Source organism: Monopterus albus, unplaced genomic scaffold, assembly GCF_001952655.1.
Source record: "Monopterus albus unplaced genomic scaffold, M_albus_1.0 scaffold3.1, whole genome shotgun sequence".
NCBI classification, from domain to species: Eukaryota; Metazoa; Chordata; class Actinopteri; order Synbranchiformes; family Synbranchidae; genus Monopterus; species Monopterus albus.
Genome location: NW_018127883.1, coordinates 5,164,860 through 5,190,424, shown reverse-complemented (window position 1 = coordinate 5,190,424; position 25,565 = coordinate 5,164,860). Strand labels below are relative to the sequence as shown.

The window sequence follows — 25,565 nt, the reverse complement described above, 5'->3', positions numbered from 1 at the left end:
TGTGTCTTGCACTGAGGAGAGGCTTCCGTTGGGCCACTCTGCCCTAAAGCCCCGACTGGTGGAGGGCTGCAGTGATGGTTGACTTTCTTTGACTTTCTACAACTTTCTCCCATCTCCCGACTGCATCTCTGGAGTTCAGCCACAGTCATCTTTGGGTTCTTCTGTACCTCTCTCACCAAGGCTCTTCTCCCCCGATAGCTCAGTTTGGTCGGACGGCCAGCTCTAGGAAGGGTTCTGGTCGTCCCAAACGTCTTCCATTTAAGGATTATGGAGGCCCCTGTGCTCTTAGGAACCTTAAGTGCAGCAGACATTTTTTTTGTAACCTTGGCCAGATCTGTGCCTTGCCACAATTCTGTCTCTGAGCTCTTCAGGCAGTTCCTTTGACTTCATGATTCTCATTTGCTCTGACATGCACTGTGAGCTGTAGGGTCTTATATAGACAGGTGTGTGGCTTTTCCTAATCACGTCCAATCAGTATAATCAAACACAGCTGGACTCAAATGAAGGTGTAGAACCATCTCTGGGATGATCAGAAGAAATGGACAGCACCTAAGTTAAATATATGAGTGTCACAGCAAAGGGTCTGAATACTTATGACCATGTGATATTTCAGTTTTTCTTTTTGAATAAATCTGCAAAAATGTCAAAACTTCTGTGTTTTTCTGTCAATATGGGGTGCTGTGTGTACATTAATGAGGAAAAAAATGAACTTAAATGATTTTAGCATATGGCTGCAATATAACAGAGTGAAAAATTTAAGAAGGTCTGAATACTTTCCGTACCCACTGTACCTAACAAGTTCTACACGTCATAATAATAACATTAAACATCCTGTCTGCTGACAGTCATCAACTTTTCTCTGTAGTTATCCTTGACCAGATGTACCCTGTAGAAACTCATAAGCATGCCTAAGCATTTAACAGTCTAACTAGACATCCTGTCTCCACTAAACATTTCTAATACATAAAGTATCTATCCACTATCTATCTGACTAAAAATACCTAACAATCTGAATTACAAAAAGATGTGACTCATGTCTACAGCAGATTCATCCCATCTCCTTGACACTTCTATGCATGTGTCTGAGCACTGACTGTTCCCCCCTAGTGTCAGCAGTACTAGTCAAATGTTGCCAATTAAGCAGTGATAGAAATGGTTCATCCCCCCACCCCATCAAAATGAGACTCGTTTAGATTGAATAGAAAGATGGTGTTTAATACAGTAACTTCTGATTGGATGGAGTAAATATTCCCAGTGTTTTAATGTGATGTCTCAGTGCCATTTCCTGATCATATAGAGAGGGGAAGCAGCTATGAAAAGTTCCCTTTCATGTTAAAGACACAATGTAACCTATATGCTTTTTTTTTTTTTTTCTGTGCATTTATACCAAAATCCTATGAAGAGTAATGACACTGAGTATACTGAGACAGAGATAAACAACTTCACAACCCTGGCTGTTTCATGCTTCTATAATTGTTGATTATTGCAGGACTGGAGATTATCTTGCTTGGACACTGACTCATTTAATTACACCTTAGCGATCAGAGGAGGGAGGAAGTGAAATCCCTGATGCTGAATTTGTATAATGCATGTGCTTTAAAAGTCAAAGCTTATATTTTCAGGTATACCGTCAACCTAAATCTGAACTTAATGGACAAGAGCCACGGCTGCAGTCAGCATCTCTTAGGAGCACGCAAGTGTGAAAAGTAGCACGAGTTTGTGTGCTTATATGACTGTTAATTTTGTGTGCAGATGGTGCAAATGAACACTGCCCAAAGAGGTGAGCCCCCCCCCCAGGATAGTTTATGAAAGTGTCTTGCAGTTTGGAAATTAGTGTACAGCTACTTTGTTATCAAGCCTGTGCTGAGCATGTTTTTCCTTTCTTCAAGCTTGTGAATAGTATTCTAGAGCCAGAATTGATGAGAAACCTGTTACATTTTGGGTGCAAAAAGGCAGCCAAGGTTAATTTACTGGATGAGGAGGCTGCTATAACCCTCCCTTTAGCGAGTGTCTTCACTGGCCTATTTTAAATCCCCCCCTGAAAACAGGAGTTAATTAGGAACACCAACAGAAAAAAAAAAATCAAGGCAAGACACCAGCTTTTATTTTAGACTGAAAAAGCACAAATGCGTTTGCATCCACACTCATTTACTTGGCAATACATCTTTAAAGTGCTTGCCTTGGACAGTGTGTTTTTGTGATAATTCATTTACATGGGGCAATATTATTAAAAGGCAAACACAATAGAAGCTCTTTGTGAAGTTAAACCTGCTTCTAATTAACAGAACAAATTTGAAACGGGAATTAGTGTGTGAAGGGGAGCTTGTTAATGAAGTGTGTGTGAACAGAATAAAAGAAGAAAGCACATGGCCTTCACTGCTGGAGAAAGGTTAATGACTGTATGAAGCAGACCAGGAGTGTCTTTTCTCGCACTGCTCTGGGTCCTAATCTTCGGGGCCTCCCTTTTTATTGGACTTTTGTTTTGTATCATCTCAGTATTAATAATATGGCTTCATTATTAAATTGAATGTATGTGGAACTAGCAGTTTTTATATGCATTTAAATGGCAGAAATGGTTATGTAATGCTGAAAGTGATATCCTTGCAGGCCTGCATTATTACAACCCCAAATCGGGAAAAAGTTGGGACGGTATGTAAAATTAAAACTGAAAATCGTGATTTGTAAATTATCTGCCTCCTGCATTACATTGAAAATACATGAGCACAATATTTGATGTGATGTCATCAGCTTTATTCTTTGTTCAAATAAACACATTTCAATCCTGATGCCTGTAACGCATTCCAAAAAAGTTGGACCAGTTGCATTTCAAGGCTAGTAAAGAGGTAAAACAATGAAATGATTCAGTTTGAAATGGTAATGTCAACAGGTGATTGCAATCACGATTTGGTACAACAGTGGCATCCCGCCGATGACACTGCATCAAGAATCATCACTCATCTATATGCCATATAACCACATGGGATCAGGATTACTTTGGCACACCTGTATCAGGCACTACAATACATAGTTACATCCATAAATGCTGCTTAAACTGTACTGTGCCAAAAGGAAGCCCTATGTCAACAGTATCCAGAAGTGCAGTTGACTGTTCTAGGCTCGGAGGCGTCTGGGATTGGACCATCACGCAGTGGAAACATGTATTATGGGCATTTGAATCAGTGTTTCCAGGTCCTTTTTTTTGGAAGGAATGGGTGCCGTGTGCTCCAGACCAGGAAAAGGACGCGAGTGCTGGACTGGCCTGTCTGCAGTCCCGACCTGTTCCCAATAGAGAGTGTTTGGCACATTTTGAAATGCGAAATGTGTCAAAGAAGACCCAGGGCTGTTGTGCATCTTAAGACTTGTTTGCAGGAAGAATGGGATAAAATGGCACCTGACACATTTAATCACTTGGTGTCCTCAGTCCATAAACATCTTTTCAGTGTTGTGAAAAGGAACAGCAACATCACACCGTGGTAAATGTTTTACTGTCCCAACTTTATTTGGAATGTGGTGCAGGCATCAGGATTGAATTGAATGCTCATTTTGAATAAAGTTGATGAGGCATCGTGTCAAATAATGTGCTGCTGTATTGTTTTCAGTATAATACAGGACAGATGATTTACAAATTGCTATTTTCAGTTTTAATTCAGATTTTATATAGCTTCCCAGTGTTTTTTCTGATTTGGGGTTGTAGCTGTTACATTTAGAGTGGGACACTATAAAGCAAAACACCTTTGTGATTGGGTATGCTGGCACATCTGCCCTAAGGACAAAAAGCCATATAATGCATATGGAATCCTAACAGCAGGCCCCAACTTGTGACTCATTTATTACATACAATCAAGTCATGGAGATAATCTAATCAAGTTAAATTTTTAATTTGTCCATTACTTTTCAGACCAAATACTGTACCTGCAAAGTAATGACAGACCCATTAGGCTCTGCTGTACTTTGTGTTTAGTGCTAATTAGCAAATTTCAGAATGAAGATGGTGAACATGGTAAATATTATACCTGCTAAATAATCAGCATAATTTTGACCATGTCAGCATATAGCTCAAAACACTGCTATGCAGCCTCACACATGCGGGTGTAGATTCTTTGTTTTGTATACAGTATGAACTTTTCATAAAAGGAACTGTGGCATAGAATTTTACCCTTGACTGCCTGAGTCTTTTGTAAATTCAAACAGCTGCCACCAGTTTTTGACATGCTCCCGTACACATCACTATATCAGTTTTGCTTCACAGACTTGCGCACTTCACAGCGATTGACTTTATGCTCATTTTAGCATATAACATTATTAGGTAAATGAAGATTTTCAAAAAAATGACGGTTTAATATTGCCAAACTGCATCATAACTGAATGAACTAAAAGTCCTTGTAGATGAAAATGCCATGTCTGTCATGATAAAACACTGAGGAAAACTGTAGTAACACTGCTGCTCAGCAGTGATTTGTTCCTAATACTTGGGCTGCTAACATGAGATTGTAAAGGTCTTGGAGAAGGCCAAAACCAAATCATTAAAATTAAGACCCAGTGGACATTTAGATTTGGAGCTGCATATGAATTGTGTTGTGAATGTTTACTGTCACCTAGAGAGGCCAACTTAGTGACTAACATAGTGAAACAGGATTGGAGTAGAGAACTACATGTAATTAAAAATAGTAGTTAACTGCATTTTGCAGCAGCTTGCTCATATTTCAGCTACATTCATATTTATGCAGTGATTCAAATAGTTATTACCTCTTTGTGTAGTTACAGTGAGGAACAGAAGTATTTGAACACCCTGCGATTTTGCAAGTTCTCCCACTTAGACATCATGGAGGGGTCTGACATTCACATTGTAGGTGCATTCCCACTCTGAGAGACAGAATTAAAAAAAAAAAATCAGGAAATCACATTGTATGATTTTTAAAGAATTTATTTGTCTTGCACTGCTGAACATAAGTATTTGAACACCTGAGAAACTGCAAGAATTCTGGCTCTCAAAGACCTGTTACTGTGCCTTGAAAAAGTCCACCTCTACTCCACTCATTAATCTAAATTAGTAGCACCTGTCTGAGCTCTTTAAAGACACCTGTCTACCCCACAGTCAGTCAGACGCCAACTACTACCATGGGCAAGACCAAAGAGCTGTCAAAAGACACCAGAGACAAAATTGTGGACCTCCACAAGGCTGGAAAGGGCTACGGGGCAATTGCCAAGCAGCTTGGTGAAAATAGATCAACTGTTGGAGCAATTGTTAGAAAATGGAAGAGGCTAAAGACGACTGTCAGTCTCCCTCGGACTGGGGCGCCATGCAAGATCTCACCTCGTGGGGTATCACTGATGATAAGAAAGGTGAGGAATCAGCCCAGAACGATAGGGAGGAGCTGGTCAATGACATGAAGAGAGCTGGGACCACAGTTTCAAAGGTCACTGTCAGTAGAACACTACGCCGTCATGGTTTCAAATCATGCATTGCACGGAAGGTTCCCCTGCTCAAGTCATCACATGTCCAGGCCCATCTGAAATTTGCCAAAGACCATCTGGATGATCCAGAGGAGGCATGGGAGAAAGTCATGTGGTCAGATGAGACCAAAGTAGAACCTTTTGGTCTAAACTTCACTCGTCGTGTTTGGAGGAAAAAGAAGGATGAGTTGCATCCCAAGAACACCATCCCTACTGTGAAGCATGGGGGTGGTCCGATGCACACCGCCAGGATAACCAAGGAGTGGCTCTGTAAGAAGCATATCAAGGTTTTGGAGTGGCCTAGCCAGTCTCCAGACCTCAATCCAATAGAACATCTTTGGAGGGAGCTTAAACTCTGCGTTGCTCAGCGACAGCCCCGAAACCTGACAGATCTAGAGGAGATCTGTGTGGAGGAGTGGGCCAAAATCCCTGTTGCAGTGTGTGCAAACCTGGTCAAGAACTACAGGAAACGTTTGACCTCTGTAATTGCAAACAAAGGTTTCTGTACCAAATATTAACACTGATTTTCTCAGGTGTTCAAATACTTATGTTCAGCAGTGTACTGATAATACAAACTATTTTGGGCTGTAATAGGAAAGGAATTTTTTTTTTTTTTTTTTTTTATTACTTTTTTTTGCTGGATTTCTCCTTTGGGTAGTGTTGCTGTAGTCCAACTTCTCAGTGTGAAGTAATTGGTAGCTTACAAAGCTCTGCTGTCAAAGTAGCCTCCCCAGCACTGGTGATGAGAGATTTTGTTGTTTTTTGATGACAAAATAGGTGCTGCAATTACCGTGTATATAAGAACCTTATTATGGTTCATATAATCACCCTATTCTCCTTTCACTGCATTAATACATTGGTTATGCAGTTGTTAAAATCACTGTTTTTAAAGAATCCTCTCTGTTGTAACTTTGCTCATTTGACTCTACCACACTTTCTGAAGTCATGGTGATAGATTTTAATTGTCCCTGACTTGGAAATGAAGCTGAACACAGACAAAGTATTGAATTTTCATCCTTCATTTCCAACAGTACAGAACCACTGGGGTGTAGTTTTTATTAGCTTGGTGATTGATTAAAGCTAGGTGCCACCAGCATAGACGAGGGTTTTAGTTCTACTTGTGTAAAATTTTTGCATAATTCACTTATCTTGACACACATTGGCTTATGTAAATGACTAAATACCACATCAAAAACATAAATTCATCTTGAAGTGTCACAATGGTTTATATGTACTTATTCCACACATCTAAATTACATAATTAAAGTTAATTCACTAGTTTAGAATGACGATGCCATTTTGAATGGAAAATGTAGGTAAAAATACTGAATACTATCCACACATCCATAAATAAACATGGTTCTCAAGAACTGTACTGAAGCTTTCTACCTCCTAAATTCTTTGTCTGTTTTAGAGGGTTTTATGACCTTATCTAGAAATAAAAACTATATAAATTTAGAAGACTGTGAAAAAAATCTAATGTTGAAAAACATCCTAGGCATTTTATATTTCAGCTTAAGATGGTAAGTTTCTGTAATATATCCTTGACAGAAGCAGGGCTGCTATTGTTTTATTTATTTCTTTTGCTCTACATTTGCCAGCAGGCTGATAAATTTCAGTTAAACAGAAATCAGTCTATTCATGTCCCTTCTCATAATACCTGAATGATTAATTAGTCCTTTACTGGTTTTTACAAATGTTGTCTTGCTTCACAGCTTACTGCAGAGGTGTCTCTTGGATTTCATCCATATAAAGAATTTTTGAGAACTTTGTGTTTTTTAGTCCCTAGCTCCTTGTTGGTGTGACTTTGATGTGCATAGCCACTGACAGTACCCTTTACCACTGTGGACGCTGCATTCTACAGTGATGTGATAGTAATATTTTCTGAAGAGTAATGCATTCTTATTTGAAGAGATTATTTTAAGGGCTCTTGGACAGACTCAAACTCTCAAGGACAAGTTTTAGATTTCATCTTGAGAGACTAGTACAACTTCTGTATTTATTAGAACAGCTTTCACAGTGGGGTATTAAACATATCTGTTAAAACGGCATGCATGCAGTTTTACACACTCCAACATACATACATGTATGTGTATGTATAAGAAGACGTCATGTTAGAGGGAATACCTCCAAAAGCTTGGATCTTTTCTTTCTCTTCTCTTCTTTCCAGCGTGATTTTATGCTCTTGCTGAGGCCAGGCCCACTGTCTCAGCCCGTTTTCCACACACATTCATAAACTACAGCTTCTGGGGTTTCACTTGCATCTTGGCTCACCGACATATCAACCCCTTTGCAAATCAAAATAGGCTCTATAACTCATCCTAGCAAATCCACCAAGAATGTAAATAAGGAACAAAAATTGACCTGTTCTCCACATATCAGAGGGTCTCTCTTGGAATAGAGCTTACTTTAAAGCTGGTCCATCTGCAGGCCTGACTCTAGACATTTCTTTCGGCTCTTCTTTTCTAAGGCGTTAGCACAGGGCAGTGTGCCATAGTCTATGCTCTGCCCTTATCTCACATTGGCAGACAGTGGGTCTCCCCATAGTCTGGATTTCCATCTGAGCCGGAGCTCCTGTGACCTGGCTGTTCCACCCTCATCTGCACCACCATCTCCTCCTTCAATCTGCCGCAAACTAATTGACTTACATTCGTCTTTTTGGTCCTCCTATAGTGAAGTGTACCTTCTGAGTTTGTCAGTCGTAGCAAGTGTCAATTAAAAAGGCATCACCCAATAAAATCCATAACCAGCTGATGTTAATTAATATCAGAGGTTTATGGTGTGTGTGTGGTACAGGTCCCTGCATGGCTCTTAGCACTTGATAACCATTTGGCCATGCAGTTCAAGTGCCATTTTGGAGACTGAGGCTAATGAAGCTTGTCGGCTAAAATGAAGCCAGACTGAAATGGCCTCATCAGGTACATTATTGTAGCACAATCAGAGAATTGGCACCTTCATTTGGACACAGTCTCACTTTCAGTTTTTGAATGCCTTCTGAATCACAGGACACAAAATTAATGATAACAAAGATAATCTCAGGAGATTTACATACAAGTCATTAAAAATGTAATACATTTCATGGAGTGGACAGGCTTGGTAAAGAATTCAAACAGTTGCTTTTATTGAATTTTTAACACCTAAAAGATTTCCAATGATATGTCAGCAAATACTGCAGCTTGCTGGGAGTTGCAGTCTTTAGAATTGAAGGTTTTGAATGCATCATCTGTGTGGGCTTATTGTATGTGGACTGATTCTTTTGATGGTATCATTAAATAGACATGTTTTACAATCTGAATAGGCCACACTACATGAGCTTAGTATTCAGAAAATGTTGCTTCAAACCAGTTCCGTTTGTTGCGTGCTCTAAAACGAATATTTAGATTGTTTCCTGGATGGCTCTGTATTTTGTATGAAGCAAAATGTCATCCATAGAAACAGTGTCAACCATTTTTTTTTTTTACCTTGACTCAGTTGGTCTCAGCAACTCTTTGAATAGGTCCGAACAGAGAAATAAAAGAGGAGCTTAGGAGAACCCCTTGTGGTAAGATAAACCCCTGAGTTTAATGTATTGCCATCTTAACATTTTGAAGTGTGTATGCCTGGAACATGAAGCCAGAATGACTATCACTGGGGAGATGTGGTCTTGTTGCTGTTGAAGTTGCTTCATTTGCACATCCTCACGTGTTTCCCCAGGTTTATACTAATGCAGTATAAAGCCAGGGTTTGTTTTGTAATAGCCTCCATATTGTTCCTTTCCTTTCTGTGTGTGACAGCTTCCATGTCTGTTCTCATCTGTTAGTGTTTTTTGTCATGCTCTCGCTCTAGTGTGCTGAGTGTGCTCATTTGTGTTTTCACACAAACACTCCAACACAATGTGTGTACACAAAAATCTTTTGGTAGGTTGTTCATTTTTCTCTCCTTGACAGGTAGAGTTAGGGTGGGAGGCTGTGCCTGGCTGTAAAAGTAAATTGTCTTTATTTCAATACTTAGATCTTCTTTTCTCAATTGCTCTTTCTCCTTTTTCTTTCTCGGGTGTGCTGTTTGCATGCCTGCTGGTACTATTTATGGTCAGCCAAAGATGGTTTCTTCCAGAATGAAACATCACTTTGTATAATTTTGTTCCTGAAAAGATGGGCAGTGATCTATATCTCAGAAGTGATAGGTCTTCATGATATAGCAGATTGCATCACATTGTTATCGCATGGGTAGTTAGTAGCTTGCTAGGTAGCTGTGCTACTAGTGGTTTGTCATTGATCCTGTCAGTAGGGACCTGTGTAGTTATCAAGTAAAACAGTGATGTAAAATCTTAAAACTGGAAAAATCTATGTCCCTCAATATAAGAACAGTCAGTTTGAATATATATCTTTATTAATTCTATGTAAATCACCAATACAGGCCTGGAGTTTAATTTATAAGAATTAATTGCAACTAAATTTTCAATCCCAATATTGAATAAATGACAATTAGATGTTTTCCTTAAGTTTCTGTGGCCAATTATGCAGGAGTTAGCATAACCTGTTGTTGTAACTTGTTTGTTGCTTAGTCTCACTCTTTTTACTTTCTGGCAACTATTTCCTTTTGTTCTAATCTCTTACCTGTGTGTCATGTGCTTGGCCTTTCCCTTTTTCTGCTCCATTCTCTACCTAATAATGCAATTCTGTGCTGGTAGTTTTAATGGTTTACTCTCACTGTATTGTAAACTAAAACACTTGAGCTTCATAACAAAAATGCCTTTACCACAGACATTCCTGTCTCTTTCATTTCACAACAGCTAAGTGAAGAACTTTGCTCTTTTCAAGTAGCCTCTGCTATATGAACCGTTAACTGCTGTCTCTGAAATGATGGGCATCCATTGAAGCCCATTGTCTTAGCTGAGTATCCAGTCAATACCTGAGCCATTTATTCTGCTGACTGGCAGTCTCTAGCGATGTTGCTATATACCCTGTAATACTGATGTAACTTGTCTTTCAGTCTTACAATTTAATGTACAATAAGACCTGTGATTACAAAAGAAAAGACATTTATAGCCTTGGGGTCTGGAGTGGCAGGTGTTGTAGAATTTCAGTACCCATGTGTGCTTAAGAAAAAAAAGAGCATGGCAGTAGCAACTCTTGCACTCAATAAGCATGACACTATGACATGACGGAGAAGATCAAGCTCAAGATCAAAGATTCTTATTGTCGATTCACTATATGTGCAGGACATACAGAACATCGAAATACCGTTTTTCTCACCTAGTATTGAATGCCATCCCATTTAGGAAACTAAAATATAATAAAAGTAGAGTATAAGTAGAATAAAAAGAATAAGAAACTAAATCAAAGTGATTAGGATAAAACTAAGCAATGCAACCTAATGGGCTATGTACAATCAGTAACAGTAGTGCAAATAATAAGAAGATTATCAGATGGTTGTGAGATTGAGATGCACATGGACAGTAGTGCAAATGACCAACAGCAGCAGATATGATGGTAAAAACAGTCAGCAGTAGATTTACATGTAATATAACAAGAAGGGGGAATGTACTGGGTTTGTGAAAAACAGCAAAGGTAGTGTTTTTATGTTCTGTGGTGAGTTACAGTCCAGGGGCAGAGGGGGGCAGGTAATGGACAGCGTTCAGCCTCCTCACAGCCTGGTGGATGAAGCTGTTTGTAAGTCTGGTGGAGTGAGCCTGAAGACTCCAATACCTTCTCCCTGAAGGCAGGAGTCTGAAGTGGGAATGTGCAGGGTGGGAGGTGTCATCAGCAATGCTGATGGCTCTGTAGGTGTTAAAGATGTCTATGACAGAAGGCAGAGGGGTACCGATGATCTTGCTGGCTGTATTCATTGTGCGTTGCAGAGTCCTTCTGCAGGAGGCAGCACAGCCTCCGTACCACACAGTGATGCAGCCAGTGATGACGCTCTCCATGGTTCCCCGGTAGAAAGAGCACATGACGGGGGGTGGGGACACAGGCTCTCCTCAGTTTACGGAGGAAGTAGAGGTGTGTCTGAGCTTTCTTGGCCAGTGATGTGGTGGTGTTGGTCTAGGAGAAGTCCTCAGAGATGTGCACCCCCAGGAACTTGGTACTGCTCACTCTCTCCACTACAGCACCGTCGATGGTCAGTGGGGGATGCTTTAGAGGTTTTCTCCTGAAGTCCACAACAATCTCTTTAGTCTTCCCCACACTGAGGGAGAGGTTGTTGTTCTTACACCACTGAACCAGTTGGCACACCTCACTCCTGTAGTTGGCCTCATCATTGTTAGTATTGGGGCCAACTACAGTCGTGTCATCCACAAAGAAGGCAGTAGAAAGAAATATTTTGCAAGTTCATATTCTTGTTTAGTGGTGTTTGTACAGTATATGTCACCTTCAGTGTTTAGTATTCTGGTTGGACATGATTAAGCATGGACAGGCCAGCCGACATTTAGTTTCACCGCAAGTGTGTAGTCACCCACCATGGCCCAGTCCAGGGCATGAAACAATGGCTGCTAAATTAAAGGTTTCAATTAATCATCCTCAAAGAAGATTTGCATTTCTCAAGAATTTCTGTTGATAGTCTAAATGTATGACCAGCTTTATATTCAGGTCACACTTTGTGTTAAATGTGAACTCAAATAGTCATTGAAATGACAAATTTCACAAAGCAGAGAAACCCGTGTTGATAATACATCATCTACGCTCTGTCAAATACACATTAAAGCTGCTCAAATTAACTGCACCTCAGGACAAGACCAGCAGTTAGGGAAATGAGCAGGCAATCTAAGCAAACCACTGACTGGTACAATTCTACCCTGTAACACAGGCCAAAATGATGTAAATGTTTAGTTTTATTGTAGTCATTGAATATTCACATTTACCAGAGTCAACTGAAGCCATGTGTTTCTTGGATTCTGGCTGTGTGGGTTGCATTTGTGGTGACAGACGGTGGTTTTGTGTGGTTAGGGAGTTGGCAGGTGACCTTAGATGGAGCACCTGTCCAAGAGTGGACCTGCTGCTCACTGTGTTGTGCCTTGGGGTGGGTTTGGCCTTAACCCCATTGTCGTGTTCCTCTCTCTCCCACTACCCTCTCACCCCAGTCCTAAGAGATACATAATATGCCAGATCCACTCTGTCATCGGGAGATTAATTAAAATGCTACATAGCAAAGGCACTGGACCCCTTTGGCATTGTGGTATATGCATGAGTGACATATACGCATGTAAGTGCCCACACACACAAACACACAAAAAGTCCTGCCTGACATGGTACCAGGTTGTAGTGTTTAGTTGCCTCTGGGGGCATATGACCAAATAATTACCTCCAGTGATAGATGGACACACCTCACCTCGGCATCCCTTTATTCATGCATTGTCCAATAACGCTTTGGCCATATTTATAATGTGAGCCATTACTTATGACTGACTAAATAAATTTGCCCAAAACTATGACCATCTGGTTCATGCTGATGATTAGCATTTGCATAGTTTCTCTTGCAGGGACAAGTATCTTGTCAGAAGTTCCAAATTACCTACTCTCATTGTTGTTTAAATCATGCCTCTCTCACAGCCCTGGCTATTCATTTGGAGGGATTCAAATACATTGAGAAGAAAAGGGGGTTACTTATTTATTCCACACCCCAGTAATGCCCTGGCAGAGAGACAATAGAGATGAGGGATTCTAAATTAATTCTGTTGTCCTATGTGCTATCCCTAGCTATCAACATAATTTGATTAGTGACCTTGTTGGTATGAATCTGTAGGACCTCTTCATTCAAATCTATTGGGGCTCCTGGGGCAGGAGCCCATGTTACAGGGCTCAACCCCTTTTCATTACAACGCTGCCCTAGTGTCATGTCTGTACACAACTAGACGACTGGTGATTAATGACCAAGCTCATGGGGCCATTGTCAACTTTTGGTTACTCTACACAAAAGCCATTACCTTTGTCACATTAACAGCAGTCTGAGAACACTGGGTCATGTGCTGTTAGCCTCAACAGTAGGAAGATGTGATAGACCGATGTGGATATACAGAGCATGTCTGCTCAGCATTGTCATAGTAAAAAAAAACAAAACAAGACAAAGATATTTCATTATTATTATTTTGTATTATCCAGCAAAGCTCTAAGCTCATGGTCTGCACCACAAACAGCAGAATCCCTTTTATAATAACATCATCTCCTCAGCGTGCATTTTTGGCATCACCTGATTTCATCAGTACAGTACTTCCATCAATGTATGTCTTCATCAGTTGCCTCTTGCTGAAAATAATCCAGCAAATTAGAAAAATGAAGAATGGACCTGTCAGCATTCCCAGCAGTACTAGAAAGTTTCCATTTCTAAGTTTTTGTTTAAATGAAATGTCTGCATAATAAAGAACAATAATTAGTAGCCTTAAAGCTTTTGGTTATACTAAATTTTTGAGTCCTGAAGAGTTTTATTTTCTGAGCTGCTCACAAGTTTTGCTTTATTACGTGGAAGGGTGAACGGTGGAAAGCCTTGGATATCATCCAGTGTTGAAATGGCTGCCAAACCAAGATAATATAAATGCTATCTGTCTTTTAAACTTTCAGATCTACCTGTCTTCTACAGGAAAAGTGAAGTGTGAAATAAGTTCCATTGCTGTCGCCTCATCTGCAGTATCCTGTTGTCACCATCGCTGTCACCTTTAATAAGAACTGTTGTTAATGACATCTGTGGATGAGGTGTAACCTTTAGCACTCCAACTTGGTTGTGGTATGTTTCTCTCACACAGCAGTAAGAGCAGGTGGGATGTCTTTCAGAAAATTCCCAAGACATTTTTATTTTACTTTTCAAGCTTGCTTTAAATGCTTTAGCCAAATCATAATTAAAACCTCTCAAAGTGCAGACATAAGTGCAAATATGAGGCTACATATGGCTCCCAGCTGGCTGCTCCGCCCATCTGGAAGAAGAATATGAAGTATATTTTACAGATTGTAAACGTTACCGAAACATCTAAACTCTGGTTACCAACACAAAAATAATGCATTTCTCAATACTAGCATTTCTCAATACTGTAGCATTCCTTCTTGTACGCTTAACATCCTAATGCTGCACTTCGATGAACCATTAATAACTGCTAGCTTGGTAGCAGCTAAAAAAACACACTGAACTTACTAGAAAAATAAAGATCAATCTCAGTTTTGGGCTTGTTACTCAAAAATGTTACTTGTGAATCTTTTCAAAAATGATTACTCCCTTTCAAAAGTAACTTATTACTTTTCCGCTGCAGACCTGGGGGTCTGCTGGTGCCCATGACAGGTTCCCCCCCCCCAAGGATCTGTCTGAAAGGCAGAAAGGCAATAGTGACTTCCACCACATATGCAGCCACAATCTTCATTAGTTCTTTGTTGCTTGTTGTAGCTGGCTGTCTGATTAAAATCCAGTTTTGGTTGTTTTAGTCACTGAAGGGCTACAGCCATCCTCTGCAGCTGTATAGGGTTCATCTTTGTTGTGGTGTATCTCAACAAGCTTCACATTGTTGTGCTGTCTAAAGTGTTTCAAGAGATCTGAGGTCGTGTTTTTCACAGTGGAAAGAGTCTCATCGCTACCTGTACACAGTATACTGTACATTTTACAATAATGTTCTTGTCACCTGTCATCCTGATGAAATCAAAGTATTTCCAGCCATTTATTGAAGGCACTTCCATCTTCCAAGATAGCTTACTGCTTATGGTACTGCTAATTGACGTGTAGTGGCGTGTGCACGTGCGATGACTACAAATATTGTCGAATTTGAATCTATCTTTGCTGTGGTGATGACAAAAGTAAAATTGTAATGAGCTGATTTTGGAGGGAACAACTAATATTATTACTGAAATTTTATTTGTAACCTTTTACACTGGTTACTGAGGAGAGTAATGTTATTAGAGTAACGTTACGGGCCAACACTAAATCCTGCAGCCATTAGGTCTTTATTCTTATATTCTTTGAAATAACTTGTATAAACTAGAAAAACGCCATCAGTGGTGGAAGAAGTATTCAGATTCCTTAAGTAAAAGTAGCAATACCACAGTGTAAAAAAAGCTTTGTAGCAAGTAAGTTCTGTATTCAAAGGTTTTAGCATTAAACATGCTTAAAGTACTCATTAACGCTGCACATCATATTATTGGATTATAATTGTGTACATCACACTTAATGTTGGAAAAATAAATGTAAAAGAGTAAAAATTACAATATTTTACATCTAAAATATAGTGACGTCAAAGTACGAAGTAGCACAAGATAAAAGTACTCAAAATGCAAATACATCAGTTATACTTAATTACATCACTTGAGTGAATGTAGTTGGTTACTTTTCCATCACTGCTGTTACTAACTTGTTGACCCTCAACGTTGTAATTAAATATTTAATTATCATGGTTGCATGGGTTTGTAGGGACTGTATAGACATGTACATACAGCTTATGCTGTGGGTAAATGTAGAGCAGCAACTAATGACTATTGTCATTATCATTTAATCTGTTGAATTTTTTTTTTTGAAAACCTCCCAGCAGCCAAGATGTTCTCTTCAGTTGGCTTCATTGGTTCAAAACCCAGATATAAAATAAATTTTCCATCTTCGTATAGTATATGAAATGCTGAAACTAGAGAATAATTTACCTTTTTTTTGATAAATGATTGAATGAAGTGATTATCTTTGAAGCACTACATTAATAACTGATTGATGTTGAAGTTTTTTTTAAATTGTATTTTGTAATGTAATAGTTGCTTTGTTTTTTGCAACAAAGGGATTACTAAGCATCCTAAGAAATAAGTGGAAAGTTTGAAATCGTAGCTTTGCCAGATGTTTAAACTGCATGAGTGTCCATGTCTGTAGACACACACATCACCCTGCTATCGCGAGCAGATTTTAAGCTGTGTCAAGATTTGGATTACAGTGGCTTAGATCTTTTGACCTCCCCCTCCCACTAGACCAGTAACCCGCTCAGTTGAAATAGATTCAGGAGACTTTCATTCAAAAACAAAAGATTTCTCATCATCCTTCTTCTGCCACCCATGCCCTTTCCTTCTTTTTGGATTCTCAAATTCCTCTCAATGAAAAATGATTCTCTCTTTCTTGGTATTTGGTACAACAGACGGTCCCATTTTCCTCCCCCACCTCAATGGGAAGGAAATGAGTTGTGGGAGCAGATTCCTTTCACAGAGAGATCTCTGTAATCATGTGGCTGCATGTCACCAGCACACCACAGTGACAGCAGCTTTTAATTAATCTCACATCCCATTGCCCTGCCCACTGGTAGCCTCTCCCTCAAACTTTTTCCTCTTAACTTTTTTTTTTGGTGTGTGTGTATATGTTTGACTGTGTGTCTTAGTGCAATGGAGGTGATTTCTCTAACTACTACAACATGTGCATAACTTGTGTAGTTACAAGATGACACTGCTGTCACTTTCCGACACTTCGGAAAGCAGGAGATAGTCCACTAAGTCTATATAAACCTTCTGATGCTAACTCTACCAACTGTCTCCTAGAGTTTAATAACTGTGTCTAAAACTACAGGACTACACATAGTCCACATAAAATGCCAAGAAGCCTTTGCGTTAGTTGGCCTACACAGGGTCAGGGATGTTATCCCTTTGCTACACGGCAGTGTTCTTATGTCAAAGTGCTTGAGGATAGTGAAATAATGAGGCCTCGAAGTGTCTGTGTTCTCGTTCTGGTGCCCTGATGAAAGGTGACAGGTTGTATTTAGAATCCTAAAAGGTGCTGAAACTGCTGAATTCTGCACATCTTAGAGAAATACCAAAACATTGCTAGCCCCAGCTGAGCTGTGGAGGCACTGTTTTCTGAGTGAAAGCAAGATAGTCCATCTCTCTAGAGAAGTCTAAGCTTTTGCCTGAAGGTCAGACTGTCAAAAGGGTAGTATCAGACCTGCTGAGGTACAGTTCTCCCCTGCTTAGTCTACATCCTCAAAACATCCTGGTAGAACAAAGTCAGGAGTGTGAGCAGGAGAAGCCGCAGCCTGTAATTGATATAATTTATATTGACCTTCTTGTTACATCAGTATTATTTAGTAGACTTTGAATAAGACAGTGCTGTTTAATAGTCAGCATGGAAGGATTCCTGTCATTACTAATGAACTGATTGTTCCAGGTTGCTGTGTTTTTCCCCAAAGTGAATAAGACTGGTGCAGACGAACACTGCTTGAGATGAGCTTTGGTTTGCTCTTCACTATGACTTGGCTATAGCTAGCATTAGGTTAGCAAAGTGAGATAAACTTTCATGCAGTTGGGCTGTCAGCATCTGAAAATAATGATCTGCAGACGGAGCCACATTGGCATGCAAATACTGTACTGACATTTAAAGCTGGCTTAACATAAATGAGACAAGAAAATGGATCGAAGAGGAGCTTTGGTCTTCGACTGCAGAGCTGCAGATCTGCTGGAGGTAATGGACAAACTGGACCTCTCAGAACCTTTAGGAGTGTAATAATTATTCCATTGCATCACTTCATGGACAAATGGGACTGCAGGTCAATTAAGTTCTAAGGGGGACGTGGTGTTGATCTTCTAAAGGGCATCAGGAGATATATGGCCTCTTACAAGATCATTTAAACCACTTAATGGAGGACAAGAACTAATGACTGCCATAGAGCAGAGTCAATTATATGGATATTTTCATAACATATTGTGTATAATTTATAGAGCAGTGGCACCAACACCAATCAGACACTCTGCTTTTGTTTTTGTTATTGCCTGTTTTAAATTAGATTAGATTATTGACTCTGTTTTTTGGGGGAATATAATAAGCTGCCATATTCATACCATGATACAGATGTTGTCATTGTCTGGCAGTGTGGGGTGGCACAGTCTTGATGGCCATGGCTCATGTTAATTTATATTAATGTCAGATAATTTAGAATTGCAGTGGATGTATGTGCACGCCTTGTGCTCTGAGGCAAAAAATTGGATTCATTAAGAAGACAGAGAAGCTGGTTAGGTTTTTTTTGGCCCTTTGGTTTCAGGTCACTGAGTAATGTGAAGAGATGGAAAGGGTCCTGGCCTGGAGGATGGGGCGAGCTGGTCAGAGACAGAGGGAAGAGGACAACACCCCCCACACAGAGGCATGTCTCTTGCCGGGGACACAGTTTTTGCCCCTTTGCTCTTTTACAGCTAGAATAGACAGTGACTTCTAACTGAGAGAAACTGTCACATGACAGTCCTGGGACAACTGTGAGGAAGACTAATAGTTTTAGGTTATTCTAGTTGCATGCATAACAATCAGTAGTAATGTCTATTTGTGGTAAGACAGAGCAGACGAAGCACACTCACATGTGCAGACATTCTCATGGTTGAGCATGACCCTCTTGACAAATGCAATCATGAGTGTCGAAGGTGGCTTGAAAATCAAAAAACATCCTGTCCCTTGTGTTTAAAACTCATGTTGTCATTTTTCACCTCCTGTAGTTCATTGCAGTGTACAGAAGAGTTGGATGGTAAAGTGACACAAGCACTTTTTTTTTTTTTTTTTTTGTCATTGAGGATCTCTCCCCAGTCTGTAATTCTCAGCACAGAAACCTGTCTGTGGCCACACCTAGACATTCACAAACATGTTTATATTAATAACAGCACATTTTAGTGATTAATATAAAGAGCCACAGTAAGATGTATGTGATTCAACCATATAGGGTGTGCCAAAGGATAAATCTGAAGAGCAAATACTACACCTCAAGAGTGACTCTTTACTCATACACACAGAATATGTGATGTATTGGCAAAGGTGTAGACTTGTGGGAGGCCCTGAACCTTGTATTGCTCTGCTCAGTATTTAGAGACCATAAAATCTTGGGTCTATCTGATGTACAGGTTGTTTGCAGCAAGATGTGAGGCGGGGCAAGGGAACAGCAAGAACCCCCCCCCCTTCCATTTTGTTTTGAATGTGCAGTTTTTGGCATACTAGTCTATGTATTGATGAAGCACACTTTTTTTTACAAGAGTTAGAAAAGGCCACTTTATCTTGTCTAAATAACATTCAACATGTTCAAGACCTCCCCTTTGACTATACACTGTGACATTTGAGTGGTATATGACCAGAGTATTTACCTATAATTCTGTAATGCTGGCATAATTTGGTAATGCTGATTTGTTTCTCTCATTATGTGCAGTTTATTAAGGTGCCCTAGCCTAGCATATCTGAAAGTTGATAAACTGTCTCATTTAAAAATGATTTTTTAAAAACTCCATTCAGTCCTCTCTGTATAAACACATTGACTTAACCTTAGCGTCTGTATGGTTCTGAAGGCAATTAAGCCATTAGCTAAACATCTAACCTTTTCCTTGTAGTGTTTTTCACCTATAATTTCTGGCATCCCTACTAAGAATACCCTGTAATGAATGTCAGGGGTCCCTTCTGAGCAGGGCATCCTTACTGTGAACAGGTTGCCTATTAAGACTCCCTGATGACTGGAGATGTTTGTGGGCACTGACAAGTGTCCATTTTTCATCTCTTGAGATTCTTGAACTGAGTCTGACCTGACCTCTAATCAGTCATTGGGTCACATCGCCGGTGTTCTCGTTTTTTTTATTTTTTTTATTTTATCCTACTAATGGTGATGATGGAGAAGAACCATGCCTAGCCACTGGCCATGATGAGGTCGTCCAGGGGAGCTTTGATACGACCGTCTATAGGAATGCAAATGTGACCGTCTGCCTGACCAGTACATTACAATGGAAATAGGAGCAGCCTGGAGCAGACAGTGCAGCTGCCTCCATTAGTTTTAATCTCTAGGTTACATAAAAGACAAACATAATTAGGTTCTGCGAGTGTCACACAGGAGACAAATGCATGAGGCATCTTGTGTTGTTTAAAGGCTTGTTTGACCTCAGTGTGAACATGAGTGATTAAGGAATTGTTTAAAATGACAGATGGGTCAAGGGTCATGAGTGATAAGTGAGGTCACACAGGGTCATCAGCAGTCTGGTTCATCTATTTTGCCTCATACTTGGGTCAACCACAAAGATGCTCAGTTTAATGTATTATTTCCAGTGAATGTTGCAACAATAGCATGCTCCTTTCACCATTTGGCTAAACTGTAATTTATCACACAGGTGAGAGAATATTATGAGAACAGCATACTGGTTCTCAGAGTTTTACAGCACTCAGCATACTTCAGTCACTACAAACCCGCAGGAGTAATTTACTTAATTCCGAAAGAACATCAACAACACAGCTAAATGAATTGTAGAGATGACAGCAATTCACAATGTTTCTAGTCTTTGTCTCAAAAATAACACTAACATGTTAACTCTTTATAAGATATGTTTACCCTGAACTCACTAACTCACTAACATGTTGAGGTTCTTGTAATTACTGAACATATGGACACTATGTTCAAGAAATGTAGTTATCCATTTCTCAGCGTGTGTAGAGCACCTCATTCATCAGCGAGAAACTGATGCTGTGCTCACATATTTTTTAGCTAGGCCAATAATAGCAGTGCGATAACGGTGCACCTTTTTATTTTGGATTAAAACAGATCATAGCACATTATACTTTTTCTTTTGTGTTTCTGTTGAAGGCCATAAGTGTAATCGGGGAGTACAAGGTACAACCTAACACATTTTGGTTTTTGCTAAATTATAAAATATTTGAGCTGGAGCAATCATGTTTTACACAGGCAACATATACATCTGTGCTACAAATAAACAATTGAACTTAATTTCTAGCACCTACCGTTCTTGTACAGTTTCATGAGACACTGAAATTTAGTTTTTTGTCCACAAGGTAGGACAGCAAATAAAAATAACAGGTTAGCAAAATATGGATAATTTCTAAAGAAATTGCTTATTGTCATGGTTTTCATAAGCGGGGTTAGTAACCCAGGGTTTGTGATTTACACACACATCTCACTAACTGAAATGATGTGATGGAAAAAAATTACTTTTGTGCTTTGAAAACGATCTTTGGCACATATTTCCTCAAAATGCAGCTGAAATTTTCTGAATTTTTGTTGGAGACCATGGTTGGTAATTATGGTAATGTGACTGGAAGCACACTCTGTTCAATTTTCGGTAACCACATGAAAAGTCTGTGTTAAATTTTGCCCCACGTTAGGTTGTACCTCACCCTCCCCTAAATGTTATCTCTGATAAGGATGCTTTGCTTGCTTTTTATTGAAATAAGTCAAATAACAGACAGCATTCATGGAACCCATTACTATTCATTGTTGTAAAAATAGGCCACGTGTTTACTTTAAGTTAATGTGATATATATGTAGTGTACAGGGCAGGGTCAGTGTGTACTTAAGGTTGCGTCACTTGTGCAGCTTTTAGCAGCTAGGTTGCGTCACTTGTGCAGCTTTTAGCGGCTCCTGTTACTGTAATTAAAGCTTTCACTCTGTTAAAAGCTTGTGGGTGTGTGAATGTGAGTATGCGATATTTTCTGTGACACATACTGTGAATGCTTATGTGTGCTTTTAGAGTATATTCAGTGCTAGACTCCAGAGAGTATAATGTGAAATACATTAACTTTATGTTGGCATCACCAGATATCCTGTTTGCAGCATTTGTAACAGGCTTTTAGACTATTTCACTGCTTTTGCATGTGTACCTTTTCATGGGGTTTTGGGTGAGTGAGCTGTAATGATATTGTGCTGCTTGGAGCAATGTATATTCTGCCTCTGCAGGGGCAGGTATCCCCACCAGGGTCTGTCTGCACCCCCACCCCTAAATTCCCACTCAAAGCCCAGCCTTATATGGTGGCTTGTCATCAGCTTTCTGTTGCCCTGGTGCCTGGGAAGTTCATCAAACACTAGAGTCCAATCTCTCTACAGCAGTATTTCTACTGTTACTGTGATATTGCTCTCTCTGGTAAGTCAGATAAGTCACATGGCTTCACCGCATGAAGGAACAACAGCAGCCTCAAGCAGGTGTTGCTCTGCAGACTGCCCATGAAGTGGAAAACTGGGTTTTAAGAACAGTACTGTATCTGTGTGATTGTTAGACTTCACTCTCTTGGAAGGGGAGAAGTGGTTTAAGGCTATGAGCTAAGGCCTCAGAGTTCAAATCTTTGTGATGGATAAAAATGTAGCAGAATATGTCTTTCATATGTTTTTTTTTAATGGTGTATCTACACAGTAATTTGATATGAATGAATCAAACCAGTTCCTTGTAGCCTTTTTTTTTTACTCCAGGGCAGTTCACATTTGTACAACAGTAGAATTCTATTGAGTAGCAAAAATAGATTGAGCAGTCTCAAAGAAGTGTGATGTGAAAATACGAATTGAACAACAGAAGGATTATTTTGAGTAGGGATTTGCTGTATTCAGGGTAAAAAAAAAGAGCAACATTATATTTTTTCCACTTTTATTCTGTAATATGACCAATACTTTTCATATTCAAGTGTGTGTGAAAAAAATTCACTGGTTTCTTAAAAAGCTAAATACAATAAGCATTTGATCAAGGCACATACAAGACTGGCCAAAGGGCATACAATGCACTTTGGTTTTCAATTGTAAAGAACAGGTAACTTCAAATTGTGGCAACATAAAAGTGTGTTCATTTGAAAAATAATACAAAATAATACTCGTAGTAGTGGCCCACACTGTGGTTCTAATAAGAACCAACATGTTTAGTCTTTTGGCCTGGTGACTAGAATGACGCATGGTACTAAAGAATGCCACCATTGTCCTTTGGCCTTTGTTGGCTTGTTCAAATAGAAATAGTGGGGTGGGGGTCCTCTGTGTCAGCCTGTCCAGTCGGCTTGTTTTGTGGAGCAGAGAGCTCCTTAAGGTCGGTGTGCTTTATCTGGCCTGTGCTGTGGCCTACAATTCTATCAGAAACACTGGAACCCTGCTTGGGTTGTTTTGCTTGGTTTCTTCTTGCAAAAAAAAAAAAAAAGCACTGCAGAGGAATAAAGCATGGTGCCTCATCTTTAGTTATTCATACCCCATATCTGGTGAATACCAGTGCAAGACTTTAGGTCTGAGGTATGTGGAGACAGCTTCTGATCATTCATTCTTTAGAGGGCAGCATGCCTGCTTTGCAGATTAGTTGATCAGCAGCTGTGCCTTAGTTTATGCAATGTCATTTTTTTGCCTTTTTGTTTTTCAGACAGCCACAAAGTTAAAAGAATGACCTGTGCTTATACTACAAGGTTTTCTAAAGTCTGATTGTTCAACACAGCAATGAAAACCCACTTTCACAGTTGACAAGTCATCATATCTCAGTAGAACACAGAGTTTCTTTTAGTTGGTCAATAACCTTAAGCCAAGGAAATACAGTACAAATTACTACAAATCCCAAATATAGAATTGCTGTTAGTGACAACACCCACTGATGGTTCAGTGATGGCCTGCAACTAGAAAGTTCTGTCTTCGTAAAATGTCCTTAAATATAAATTATATGGCAAATGTACAGAACATTGCTTCAATAGTCTTTTAGATCCAGTGTTTTGTCAAAGTCTTGCCACTCAGTTTTGGTCACACACTCAACATGAATGTCCACGTGCAATATCATGAATGGGAATGGTCTGAATCTGGTATACCACTGTCTCTGTAGTTTCTGTTGTTAATACTTGCTATGTGGGCTTTTGTATAAACTCAGGCCATTAGGTGGGAAGATCGTGTGTATCACAAACTCCTCCTTGGACACAGGCAAGTGATTTATAGGTATCATTTGAAAAGAAGTCTCTCGTATTTCTAGGATGGAGTTGTCCTTCTTAGTGCCAGCCTCAGCATAGTCGTCCTTTCTCCGACGGCCTTTATTGTAGGTGCAGTTTCTGGAAAAAAGTGAACCATTTCTGTGGACGTACCAGCACACAAGTGCCAACATGATTATTGCAAAAAGAGCCACAGTCCCTCCAATGATGGCAGCCAAAGGCAGGCTGGGGTTTTTGTAAAGCTCTTTTTCCTGCTCTCTGTTTAAAGTTGTAGTCGGGTTGTATGATTTGTGAGAACCGGTCTCTGTCTCTATGCAAACAGGGTTCTCATCTGACAGGTACATGTTGCTGGTCTCCATGGGAACCATGCATATCCTATAGGAAGACTCTGGCTCCAGTGCCGTAAGCAGGTACTCTGTCCTCTCCCCCTGCACAATGGTCTCAGTGATGGATCCAAAGGCAGGGCTGTGTCCCAGTTTTAGCCAGCTAAGGCGTAGGGCAGTCATTGGCTGTGACACTCTCCATGATATGTGTATTGTATCTGCACCACTTGATTTCACACTGATGGTAATGATCTTTCTGCTGGAAGAGGTGGTAGTGCTGTGGTAATTCTTACTAATGTCAGGCCCTTTTACCACAGGCCTTTTAGTCACAAACAAGGGCCACTGGGGCTGTGAGGGGTGTAAAATGTTGGAGACTGTGCTTGTCTCATATGTGGGGATCAGTTCTGAATCTGTGCACTCAAACATGTCTGTGGTTAGGTCTTTAATTGCCATGCCTTTGACCTTATCAGGACCCTGGCACATAAAGCCACGTACATTCACCTTAGATGGCAATGACCGCAACCAGTCACGCACCCATTTCATCCTGCAAGTGCATTGCCAGGGGTTGTTGCGTAGCAGGAGCTGTGTGAGGTTGTCCAGATCTTCAAAGACACCATGTGGGAGACTGCTTAAGTTGTTACCAGACAGGTCCAGGCGATACAGCTGCCTAAGGAAGGCAAAAGCCCCAGGTGGAATCCGATTAATGTGATTATCTTGTAGCTGCAGCTTCTCCAAGCTGGTGCCTGGCAAGTTGGCTGGCGGGGATGTCAGGGAGTTCCTCACTAGTGAGAGCTCAGTCAGGTTGATCAGATTGATGAACGCCATCTCCCCAATCCCGCGGTTGTTGAGAAGGTTACCATCCAGGATTAGTCTCTTCAGGTTGATAAGATCTTGTAGTGACTGCTCTGAGATAGAGGAGATGCGGTTGTCATCAAAACGCAGCTCCTCAATGCTCATGGGTAAGCCTGAAGGGATTGTACTTAGGTGGTTTCTTGAGAGAAAAAGCAGTCTAAGATGATTGCTGTCCCTGAAGGCCCCATCCTCTATGCTGACTGCTGATACAGAGTTATCATCCAGGTGTAGTTCCTCAATGTAAGGAATTTGGGCTAAAGAGGCATGGGTAATCATTCGAATGTTATTCTCCTGAAGGTGGAGCTCCTTTAGCCCCAGTGGAAGGTTAGTGGGGAACTCATCCAGATTGTTACAATAAAG

At 40.1% G+C, this 25,565-nt stretch overlaps 2 protein-coding genes across 2 annotated transcripts in view; one reads left to right on the top strand and one right to left on the bottom strand.

Moving 5' to 3' along the window:
- macrod2 (mono-ADP ribosylhydrolase 2) overlaps positions 1-25,565 on the top strand; it is a 406,311-nt gene that overhangs the window by 47,787 nt on the left and 332,959 nt on the right. The gene's annotated exons all lie outside the window — the stretch shown is intronic.
- The window catches only part of flrt3 (fibronectin leucine rich transmembrane 3), a 4,338-nt gene continuing 2,022 nt past the window's right edge, over positions 23,250-25,565 (bottom strand). The window contains 2 exon segments of the mRNA XM_020600629.1: positions 23,250-23,942; positions 23,944-25,565. The exon segment at positions 23,944-25,565 is cut by the window's right edge and continues 40 nt beyond it. Coding sequence (XP_020456285.1) covers positions 23,885-23,942; positions 23,944-25,565 — 1,680 coding nt within the window. The 3' untranslated portion in view covers positions 23,250-23,884.